Here is a 12149-nt window from a genome sequence, read left to right as displayed (position 1 = left end):
CTGTGGTCATACCGCACGACCCCGCGGCGGATCACGGGACAGTCCCCCTTCTCCCTCGCATATGGTCTCGAAGCACTTGCCCCGGCAGAAGCAGGAGTCCCGACACTTCGTCGCACTATGATGGTCGATAATCCCAAACTTAACGATGAGATGCTGATCGACCACAACGATCTTGCCGAAGAATTGTGCGACAAAGCTCTAGTTTGGATGCAACACTACCAAGACGCAGCGGCTCGATACTACAATAAGACTGTTCGTCAGCGGCGTTTCAACGAAGGCGATCTGGTTCTGCGAGAAGTCTTCGAGAACACCAAGGAAGTAAACACCGGTAAACTCGGCGCTCGATGGGAAGGTCCATACCTCGTATCTAGAGCAGTTCGTCCGGGCGTTTACGAACTCGTAACCATGGCCGGAGAACGGATCAAAAACTCGTGGAACGCGGCCCACTTAAAACGTTACTACAGCTAAGTCGTTGTTACGACTCTGTCTAGGAGTTTTCGGGAATCCGAACTCCATTTATCTTTCATTTGTAATACGAACTACGGTTGGCTTGATCCCCACTTCGGGGTACGTAGGCAATTCCTTATCTTTTAAAGACTAAGCGAATGCAGCTAATATATTAATAAAGTTTTTTCTGGTTTAAAAACTTATTCTTACTCAACTCGGCGACAAGCCGGTGTGCAAAGTTTCCAAAATATCCAACATTCACTTGCATTTAGTTTTCTTATGGCGGTTTTGATAATTCCAATCAAAATTCAATAACTAAGTTAATCCCCATTACATGCTTTGGATGTTTTGACTAATAATAAAAAAAAGAGAGAAAAGAGACGCAAAGGGAGAGAATCCCTCTTACGACTCAGGGTCCTAGATAAAAAAAAAAAAAACGTCCAAATTCGGAGTTCAGAACGGTCGGAGTTCCACCATCACCGTCTGGGCTGGTCCTGCAGACGAAGTGGAGGCCGTGGACCCGACAGATCGTCCGCCAGCGGTTCCTCCACCGTTACCTTATCCAGTTCGGTTCGCCAGAATTGACGAGATTGCCTCAGGGTCTCCAGTCTTTTCCTCGGCACTTCAACACCTCTTGACACCAGGTCCTCCAAAAAGGAACACGGGCCTTCAACCAAGTGCCTCTCACGGAAAATCGGGCCATCCGACTCCAGAAAATTGGCGTACCGCCTTAACCTTTCTAGAGAAGCCCGGTAGGCCCAGACGTCCATGGTAAGTAAGTGCGCGGTATCTTCGAGAGGCCTATAGCGGCGAGCTCGATACCTTCGGAGTTCTTGACACACGGGGCTCCCTTCCACACCCGCCATATCGACATGTGGGACAGGTGCGCGGACTCGGAAAGTCTCTACGCCCTCTTGGGCGGAGGGGTTATCTGACGATTCGGCTCGATTGGAACCACTCGATGAAGTGGCCAACCTTTCCCGAGCCCGTCTCAGCCACGCAGATCGAGTAGTCACCATCTTTTTCTCTCAATATTTAGGGAAGTTGTGGTTTTTAGAATGATCTTCCCAAATTCTCAATCCTATTTATACAGGATTAGGAAAGTAACCGCCGCTGAACCCACCAATCAGCGTGCAGCGAAATTTTCGCAAGGTCCCGAGAATAACTCTCAAAGACCGCGCAACGCATTTAATGCGGTGCGTCCTTTATTTCCAAGATGGAAAAGGAAAGTTTTCCTCAAAAAAAAAAAATAAATATATATATATATATATATATATATATATATATATATATATCATATCTCAGCCCGATCTGGACAAAGTATTAGTCCACACTAAATTCACTTCGTTGACACCCTGATCAGCTAGGATAAAGACCCACTATTTTCAGGATAAGCCGAACCCAGAGTCGCGCCTGACCTTCCTATGTAGGGATAAGCCGGACCCAGAGTATTTTTTCCGCACCCACTTTTTATTTTTGGGGTAAGCCGAACCCAGAGTATTTATTTCGCACCCAAACTTTAGTTCGGACGGAACGGTTAGCCGAACCCAGAGAAGATTTTCGCAGTCCGGCATCCGAACTAAAACAAAGGAGATAAGCCGAGCCCAGTATCTCGCTCTCCGATTAAACACACTTTGTTAACACTTCGTCGCCAACTTTTGAGGCTCGAGTCGATGTTCTCTACCATCAATTAATAAAAATTGTCTGTTGTAAGCCGGGAGACGTCTCGCCTCTGACACATTTTTCAAATAGTAAAACAATTACTAAGCACAGAATAGAGCAGCAAAGCAAATCTCTTATTATTATAAAATTTTATTCTAAGCAAAATTCAAGTTTGCCCGTTACATTGCAGCTAGGTCTTATTAAATAATCAAATAAAACATCCTAATTCCGAACTGGTGCGCCATTCGCAGCAATCTCACGAATGCTCGTCTTGAGTCGTTTTGGCATTGGCCATAGCAGTTGCAACCCAGTCTTTTCCCAATCCTCGAAACGAGTCTCCAGCGCTCTGGCTTTTTGTTCGGATTCGTCAAGCAGATCAGTAGTCCTTTTCCTTTTCGCCTTGAGTAAAACAATCTCGGATTCCAGAGTCCTCAATCGTCGATCGATTCTGCCCCTCTTCATATGAAAGTACTGAAGATCTTGAGTCAGTTCTTGGTGCGTACCCTCAATCTGCATACGCAAGATTAACAACGGGTTAGTACGAAGGAGACAAGTTTCGACCGCTTACAAGGAAAGCAAAAAGGAAAAGAGGGTAGCGGTTACCTGACGGAAAAAGGCGTCAGCCTCGGCAAGCTCGGCATCAGTTGTGCGCCGGTTAATGTAGAACGGCTTAACATTGCCTGGAATGAAGTCGCCAATTAAGGCAGGATCCATGTGCATCGGCTTCCGATCTGATTCACTTCGGCATTCATTGCAGTACGCAACAAGACATGGCGGCAAATCAGCTATCTTGTCGAACCCGTTCTTAATCCAATCCTTTGGGTGAGACTCCAGCATCTCGAGTTTGAGCAGCAGATCTCGTTGTACTTGTTCTGATGCGGCAAGACGATTGGAATATTCCGCGTGGCGATCTTCCACCTCGTGAAGAAATTCGATCAGTTCACGCCTTTCTTCCGGTTTAACGCGGAACATCAACATCCAGGGAGCTCGGATGTTCGGGAAGTACGCCATCCCTCTTTCGATAGCTTCGACATTCGAGAACGTCGGCACATCGTTGCCAACCGACGGGGATTCTACACTGCTAATCGAGCCTGACATTGTCTGGGTTGAAAGCTTTCTTGGGTGTTTAATCCGCAGGCAGCACTGGTTAGATTTATACAAGTCTTGGGAGGTAAACCCCTTAAGAAAATTGGAAACTTTCCATGCAAAATGGTAGGAATGCAAATTTTCTTACTTCATCAGTTTTCCTTTTGTGATAAAAAGGAAAAATACCGGTAATTAAGCCTCTAAAAAGAAAATGGGCCGAACGGGTCGGCAATGTTTTACAAGGGTACTCAGACCCATAAGGATTGACAATAAAAAAAAATGAAAAACAACTTCAATTTTAAACGTCCAAGGCACCGGACAGATCTGATTGAAAACTCTCGGCGTTCGAACCGTATGGATGCTCAACGGATTCCGGAGCCGTTGTCTCCGGGGGGGGGGGGAGAAATCCATAACCGAGCTGGTCCGGGGACATGGTAAGGTCATTTTCATTCAGCTCGAGGACCTCGATCGCCGCGACAGTCGTCTCGGCTTCGGCATTTTTCTTGTTAATCTCCTTGACTCGTTCTTCGGGAAAGACGGCCCCATTCTCAATCAGATATTGTACAGCTTCCTGTACTCCGGTGGCTTGGTTCAGCAGATCTTCCAGGGGGCGAACTTTCACCTGCTCAACTAGATAAGCCTTGACCTTGTCTAATCGATTTTGCGCTTTCTTCGCTGTTCGCTCCACCTTCTCCCAACGATCTTTCCGAAGTCTCTTAACTTCGAAGTTGAGCTGAACCTTCAACCCGTCGCATGATTCCTGCAGTTCGGCTTTCTCTTCTTCTAGAGTAAGCGCTCGGGAGTTCAGTTCGCTAACTCTCAGTTCGGTGTTGGCAATGATGCCATCTTTTTCAGCAACGAACGCTTGTTTGAATTCCAGTTCGTCCGCCGACGGAAGGATTCGAATGGAGGTCTTTAAGGTTCGGAAGAGCTCGCCTGAAGCCTCACGATTGGTCACTAGAGGGTAGTCACCAAAGTAGTGATAGGAGAACCGATCAGTCTTGTCATTCCTCCTTTCCAGACGGAACCAATCGGCTGATTCCAGTCCGGCTTCTTCGGCCGAGCGCTTGCGGTTCACTACCGGTTGCGGCTCAGTGGCTGGGTTATCTCCGGATTGCTTCTTCTTCTTCTTCCTCCTTTTAGATCCAGCTTCAAGTTGAGGAACGTCTTGTTCTTCATTCGGAAGATCGGCGTTCTCTAAAGCCAAAGGAAGGGTTTCTCCCTCTGCAACGTTGGATGGCTCGATATCTTCTCCGGGTGCCTGAATAGGGTCGGCGACGGTCTGGTCAACTTCGGTTAGACCCTGGGATGGACCGATCTCGGCTTCGATGGCAGCTTGAGTGTCTCGGCGAACAATCTGGATATCTTTGGATTCCATGACACGACATCCAGCAGATCGTCCTAGCGAACTGGCGAAACTTGGAAAATTTGTTCTAGCTTTGCCCATTGCCGTTTTGACACGGATACGAGTGATAAAATCCCACTGACGATTGTTCCTGGTTAGCAAAGCGTCTCTAACAAGGAGATAGTTCGGAGCTAGGTGCGTTGCACAAAACGGACGATCTGGAAGCAAATACACGAAAAAGTTAAAACTGGTCAGGGGTGCCGAAGTCAATTAAAATACTAGAAATATAAATCTACCAAGATTTTCATTCCACACTCTCCGGTGAAAACCCAACGGGTTAGCAAATGAATACTGGTCGACGCGGACGAAGAAGTATTGGTTCGTATACTTCTTGAATTTATTCACTCTTTTACCGACAAGGAAATTATGAGCCGGCCACATGTTCACTTCCCAGCGATTCGAACTCTTCGATAACTTGAAACTTGATAGTTGTTCAAAACATTGAACTCTAATGTCGACTCCGACTTCGGCTGCTACGGTCAGGGTGGCCTTAAGTTACAAATGGCTCCGGGTACGAACTGCGAGATCGCTATCCTCCGTCTTTCGGCATAGATTGAAATCAACTCCGGGATTGGGAATAGGAGGCGACACTCGGTAAAGTAACCCTCGTACAAGCATACATACCCTTCCAGGGGGCTCCAGGGGCGTTGGTCTTCTCGAGGGATCAAAATTGTGATGTTGCTATTGAATAAACCGCACGAGTTTAGCATATCGTTCACAGTTTCGGTCGAACTCGAACTCTTTTCGCCTCCAATCCGTCCTTCGTGGTCAAACAAGGGGTCGATATCCTCGATCGAAAATCCCAAGGTACGAACCGGTCTTCCTCTTGCGAAAATACGTCCAGAGTCAGTTCGGTATTCTCCTCTTCGTGACGAACTGACGACGGCAAGGTTGGGTTAACCTGTGAAGAAGAGGCTCCCGTTGAGCAGCGAACCAGATGAGGCGGGACTCCGGAGGCCGATCTACTTGACTCCCCGATCTGCGTGGAGCGTTCGGGATTGAGAGTTCTTCGTCTGGAAGTACGACGAATTAATTGCTCACTTTCAATTTCTGGCAAAGAGGCAGGTTCCGATGTGCTCGCCATATCCTGCGTTCGGAGAGTGTGGAAGAAAAATAACAAAATGGAAGAGAGATCGGAGCAGATTACCTGTTGCTGTTGGCGGAAAATGAGAAATGACGAGAGCAGAGGCGTATTTATAGAGTCGAATGGGCGGCAACCCTACGAAAAGTAATGATGACCTACGCGACTCTTCGTATTCCGAGCTAGCAGATGTGACGGAAACGACACGTGTCATCCGGACAATACGCGGTGAGATGATTCGGAGATCTGAGTAAAATCAATTAAGTCTTTATGGATTAGATCGGATATTCTCTTTCTATAGTTCAAAATATTCGAATTAAATCTCGAATATACTGAACTGGGGGGGAGGGGGACTAATTGTTGGTGCGGGATTCAGCACCCTCGACATACCGAACTAAACCAGAAGTATTAATTGATTGTTTAACCGGGAATCCGGTTAGGGGATCAATTAGGTCATCAGGAGTTAATTCTGATGAAGCATAATCTTGGAGAAGAAGGAACCGACATCCACTTCGGCGCGGCGGCCGACTCAAGGAATAAGGCAGTTTTCCATATGTCACTTCGTCCGTTAAAGAAAGTTAATATATTTAGCGATCTACGAATATGTATAAATAAGGGGAGACTTCTCCATTGTAAATCATCCAGAATCGAATACAATGACCGAGTTCTCTTTTCGTTCTTAGCAATAAACCCTAACTTCTTTGAGTTCTTCTTCTTTACTTCTAATTTCAAGGTTTAGACCTATTTTCTAGAGAGATTATCTTATTGAATTTGTTTCCCCTCTTAAACAAATTCATTGTGGAAACCTAGTTTCTACAGTAAAGGAACAACCTAACATAGGAAGTATGCCTTTGCAAGAAAGCATCTGTTAACTATTCCAAATATGATAATTTTGTTTCTTCTTCCAATGTAGTATAAATGTATACTAATATACAATACATATATATCATTAAACGTGTTGACATATCACTTTACCTGAAATCTTTGGAAAATGTAGCAAAATTAAATAGTGGGAACGATACAGAAAAATTAAACAATGAAGTTTCACCTTTTTATAATAAGACGAGAGACTAGCCCATTTGTATCCCATGCATGCATAAACTTAGTGCTTTTTTGTTTGGGTACAAATCTTAAGTGCATTTTAGCCATCTAGTCTTTTTTTTTTCTTTTGTTCAAAAGCCAATCTAGTATAAACTGGACGTTTCTGAAGTTATTTCGTTGAACACTCACTAGCCAATCATTAAAACTGACCGTTACTTATCCACAATTTATACTTTCGTGTTTGGATAATACACGAAACCAATAACTTGTTCCTCTAACTCTGCATTATTTAGTGGTGGAAAAAGATTATAAACAAATTCTAGTAACAGAGCAACGACGATACTTTCCCCATGGCTTCGCTCATCTCATGGTTTCTACTTATCTTACCTCCACCATTGTTGTCTCATCAAAGTCTCGGTGTCGGCGTTATAAATCGATCATCAGCTTCGGCGATTCCATTGCCGACACCGGAAATTATCTCCGTCTCTCCGACGTCAAAAATCTTCCTCCAGTCGCATTTCTTCCGTATGGCAAAAGCTTCTTCCATCCTCCCTCTGGCCGTGCCTCCGATGGCCGTCTCATCATCGACTTCATCGGTACCCTTATTTTCTTCTTTTTCTATCAAGACTTTTAGCCAAAACACAGTTGTTATCATCTGCTTTAGTTCATTTTTGCTTGAACAGCAAGTTATAGATACCCCTCCGTACTTGCTTCTAAGTTTCGATAATGTTGTCTTCGTATTTGGCCAGCTGAATTCTTGGGACTACCATACGTACCGCCTTACTTCAGATCCCAAAACGTGAGCTTCAATCAAGGGATCAATTTTGCGGTGTATGGAGCAACTGCCTTGGATCATGCATTTCTTGTGAAACAAGGAATTAAATCTGATTTCACCAATATTAGTCTAAGTGTTCAGCTTAACACCTTCAAGCAGGTTTTACCTAGCCTCTGCGCCTCTTCAAGTCATGGTAACAAACTTAGCCTTGTTCTCTTCCAAATCTATGATCCATTGAGCTCGCGTTTATCAATTTTTTTTGTTTTCCGGTGGCTTAGTTTGCAAAGTGATGCTTGAAGACTCGCTTATACTCATGGGAGAGATTGGAGGGAACGACTATAATTATCCATTCTTCGGAAGAAAAAGTATCAATGAAATCAAAAAGCTTGTTCCTCTAGTTATCAAAGTTATTTCAGCTGCAATTGTGGTAACAAATATTTACATATGCCCTCCACCTTAAAAGTATAACAAATTTAATACCAAAAAACTACAGGATTTGATCGATCTAGGGGGAAAAACTTTTCTGGTGCCCGGAAACTTCCCAATAGGATGTTCCACGGCGTATCTTACTCTATTTCAAACCGCTAAAGTAGAACACGACCCTTTCACAGGTTGTATCCCGTGGCTCAATAAATTTGCAGAGCACCACAACGAACAGCTCAAGACAGAACTCAAACGACTCCAGAATTTATATCCACATGTCAACATCATTTACGCCGACTACTACAACTCCTTATACCGTTTTTTCCAAGAACCAGCTAAATACGGTTTGTTCCCCTAAAAAATTATGTCTTTGACTATCAAAGTTTCATTCCTTAATTGACATCTTGTTTTGGTCTTTTTTTCATTAGGGTTTAGGAACCGACCTTTGGCTGCTTGCTGTGGAGTCGGAGGTCAATATAACTTCACTATTGGTAAAGAGTGTGGAGACAAAAGAGTTAGCTATTGTCAGAATCCTTCTGTGTATGTGAATTGGGATGGTTATCATTTAACCGAAGCCACATACAGGAAGATGGCTCAGGGTTTACTCAACGGTCCCTATACAAGTCCTGCTTTCGACTGGTCCTGTCTTGGCTCTGGTTAAATGAATAAAGATGATGAGTTAGTACTTGCTCCAGCATTTGCAATAAAGAAGAGAAGAAATCATCTGGAAGAGTTGGAGGCGTTATTGACGAAGAAGTGGGTAGTCCAATATTGTAGTGGAGACAGTTTCCTAATAATCAAACGTTTACAAAACTATATGATATTTAGCCTGTGCATAGAGGCATTATGAAGTTTATATAATCAAAAAGTTTCTGTAATTAAGTGTCTTGGTCTAGAGTATTACAGTTATGTAAAGAACTTAATTAGGAGAAATAAAATAAGTCTACAGCCTAATTTTCTAAAAGGGATCTTGGAGGTTCCCCCATCTCGCCATGATGTGTATCCCATGCATGGCATTTAAGTGCCACTTAGCCCATATCTAATTTTGGACGTTTTTGGAGTTATTTCATTTTCAACAAATAACCAATTTAAGAAAGAAAAAAAAAACCATTTTCCCTAATTTACTATTTTCTTGTTGGCATTGCAAATGAATTCACGGAATCATCTACCACTGAACATGCTGATCCCATGTTCTCTCTCCGTTATTTAGTAGTCCAAAAAGGCGACTCTTCCCATGACTTCTCCACTGAAGAAGCTCTACTTATCTTGTACTCCACCACGGCACCACCGTTACTGTTACTTCATCAAAATCTCGATGTCGGTGTTACAAATCGATCATCAGCTTCGGTGACTCGAGCGCCGACACTGGAAATTATCTCTATCTCTCTCACGTGGATCATCTTCCTTAAGCCGCCTTTCTTCCTTATGGCCAAAGCTTCTTCCATCCTCCCTCCAGCCGTTGGAGTCTCATCATCGATTTATAGGTATCTAATTTTCCCTCTCTTTCTTACATTTAGGCGAAACCACTACTTTCCTCTGCTTTATGTCATTCTTGCTTGAGCAACAAGTTATAAACCCTATTTCTGCATGAGTTTTTGTAATGTCGTTGTACTATTTGGACAGCCGAATTCTTGGGACTACACTACGTGCCGCCTCACTTCGGAACCCAAAATATGAGCTTCGATCAAGGGATCAATTTTGCGGTGTATGGAGAAACTGCATTGGATCGTGGGTTTCTTTTGGAAAAATGAATTAAATCTGATTTCTCCAATGTTATTCTAAGTGTTCAGCTTGACATCTTCAATCAGATTTTATCTAACCTATGCACCTCGTCTTCTCATGGTTAGTAGAACATTGGCCTTGTTCTCCTCAATATCTATGATGTTGAAATCGAGTTCCTTGGAACGATCTTTTTCTTTTGGGGTTTAGATTGCAAAGAGATTCTTGGAGACTCGCTGATACTTATTGGAGAGATTGGAGTGAACGATTATAGTTACCCACTTTTCGAAGGAAAGAGTATCAATGAAACCAAAGAGCTATTTGTAAGTGCATCAGAGCTCTGAAGGTGACAGGAGCTTGCGAAGTGTCTCAGAGTGCTGATATGCTGACGTGGCAGATGGGCTGACATGGAAGAAGATTATGGACGCCGTGATAAGAAGCGTGAAGAGGAAGGAAGAAGAAGATCAAGATATACACGAAGATATTGAGTGTATATTTGATTGAGAGAGTTAAGGGAGGATATTTATTAGGATAAGGAATATTTCCTTTTAGTTAGGGATTCACAAGATCTAGGTTAGAGATCGTGAGTGAAGGGTTTAAAAGAGACGAGGGTTAGCCGCAAAAAGAGCTAGCACTCGTGGGAAAAGTTTGAGAGATTTGTAAACCTTCAAGCAAACAAAAAGAGCTTTGAAGGTGAGTGTGTTTTTTACTCTTTTAGATCTACACAGGGGTTTGTGTTAGATAGACAAGAGAGTAGGCTTAGATTCATAACTTGTAAAAGGGAATTTTTATAAGTTTGAATAAAAGCGTTTGCCAGGCGCATTTCCAAGCAGTTTGAGTGATTTGCTGTCCTCTATACCTTTACAATTGGTATCAGAGCAAGCACCTGATAAAAAGTTCTGATATCCTTTTTCAACAGGTGAGATCTTGCGGCAAGGGTATGGAGAAATCACTGGATTTTGTTGCGGTTCAATCACCATTGAAACTCGATCCTGAGTGCTTTGGTTTTTGGAAGGTGTCAATCAAGCAGGCCATCTCAAGCATTGACATGGAAGCTTGGTTCGCGGTGGAAGATGGTTGGTCACATCCGACGGAGAAAAATGAGAAGGGAGACATGGTGCCTAAGCACATGAAGAAATGGACAGCCAAAGAAAAAGCGGAGTCCAAACATAACTCACAGGCTCTGTCAGTTATCTTCAAGTCGTTGCCTAGGGACATTTTCAATCAAGTTCAAGGGTGTGAAGCTGCCAAGGAAGCATGGGACATTCTGGTAGTCACGTTTGAAGGCACAAGTAGGGTCAAACGTACAAGGCTGGACAACCTCGCTTCAGATTTTGAAAACTTGCACATGACAGAAACTGAGTCAGTTGCTGATTACAGTAGTCGTCTGAGTGGTATTGCACAAGAAGCTGTAGTTTTGGGTAAACGCTACAAGGACAAGAAGCTGGTGAAGAAATTCCTCAGAAGTCTGCCAGATAAGTTTCAACCACACAGGTCTGCCATTGATGTTTCACTGAATTCTGATGAGCTCAAGTACAATCAAGTGGTTGGGATGATGCAGGCATTTGAGATACAGCTGAAGAAGAAGGAAAAGATAAATGAGAAATCATTTGCTCTCAAAGCCATTGAGGAACAGAAGATTGCAGAGTCTCAGGAAGTTGCAGATGAAGAAAAAGTCGGCTTGTTGGTTAAGAAATACTTTCGCAAGATGGAAAGAGGTCAGCGGAAGGGAACATCATCGGTCTTGAAATCCAATACTGATAAGGAGATCAGGAAGGGTGACAAGCAAGAACAACAGTGTGCTGAATGTGAGGGTTTTGGGCATTACAAGTCTGAATGTCCAAATAACAAACGAAAGAACTCTTTGCAATGCTATGGATGTAAGGGCTACGGTCATACTAAGTTTGATTGTCCTTCACGGGAAAACAAGCAGAAGTCCTACATCACTTGGAGTGAGAGCGACTCAGATTAAGAGGTCGGCAAAGGAGAGGTTCTTAACAGCTTCCTTGCACTGCTGGGTGTCATTGAGGAAGATGAAGAAGATGATTTGGTGCTGGAAATCAACGACGTAGATGAGAAGGTGAATTCTGAGTCAGAAGGAGAAGAGGCAGATTTGTCAGTAGAAGATCAGATAGAGCTTCTCATCAAGACGGTGGTTCAGAAGACTCAAGACAACACACAGTTAACTTCTGAGAGAGATAAATTGCAGCTTCATGTTGCCATGATCTCTAAAGAATTAAGTGAAGAAAAGGCAAAGACTTTGTGACTTGAGAAGCAGTTAGATGAACAGTTGAAGAATATCAGGATGCTGAATAAAGGAACCAAAGATCTGGATACACTGCTGAGCACTGGAAGATCCAGCAACCTGAAGTGGGGTATGGGTTACCAAGGAACAAACACCAATCCAACCACAAAATTCGTCAAAGGAGTGGAGCCTGAGCCAGAACTGAAGGAGAGGAAGTTCTCTCAAACAACTAGAATGGGTGATCAGGTTCCTGTAAATCCGAATT

General features: G+C 43.5%; 2 protein-coding genes across 2 annotated transcripts; both read left to right on the top strand.

Annotated features, from left to right (window-relative positions):
* The first annotated feature begins 7072 nt into the window (after positions 1-7072).
* Positions 7073-8884, top strand: LOC104757213 (GDSL esterase/lipase At1g28650). Its single transcript, XM_010479941.3, is given in 6 exon segments — positions 7073-7103; positions 7106-7318; positions 7472-7690; positions 7776-7924; positions 7991-8264; positions 8349-8884. Coding segments are annotated over 6 exon segments (1119 nt in total). The 3' UTR covers positions 8582-8884.
* An 87-nt stretch (positions 8885-8971) lies between these two features.
* On the top strand, positions 8972-11905 carry LOC104759485 (uncharacterized). The gene is made up of 3 exons (XM_019239397.2): positions 8972-9404; positions 9544-11591; positions 11673-11905. The coding sequence occupies exons 2-3, from the start codon at positions 10580-10582 to the stop codon at positions 11903-11905; spliced, it is 1245 nt and encodes a 414-aa protein (XP_019094942.2). The 5' UTR covers positions 8972-9404; positions 9544-10579.
* The last annotated feature ends 244 nt before the right edge of the window (positions 11906-12149 follow it).

Source organism: Camelina sativa, chromosome 17 (assembly GCF_030686135.1).
Source record: "Camelina sativa cultivar CO46 ecotype springtype chromosome 17, ASM3068613v1".
In the NCBI taxonomy this organism is placed as follows: Eukaryota; Viridiplantae; Streptophyta; class Magnoliopsida; order Brassicales; family Brassicaceae; genus Camelina; species Camelina sativa.
Note: the sequence above shows the minus strand (reverse complement) of the source record. Positions and strands in the feature narration are given on the sequence as shown.

Coding starts and splice junctions, on each gene's coding strand:
- LOC104759485 (XM_019239397.2), top strand. CDS start 10,580: ATGGAGAAATCACTGGATTTTGTTGCGGTTCAATCACCATTGAAACTC. Junction 11,592..11,672: donor GAAGTCCTACATCACTTGGA/GTGAGAGCGACT, acceptor TCATTGAGGAAG/ATGAAGAAGATGATTTGGTG.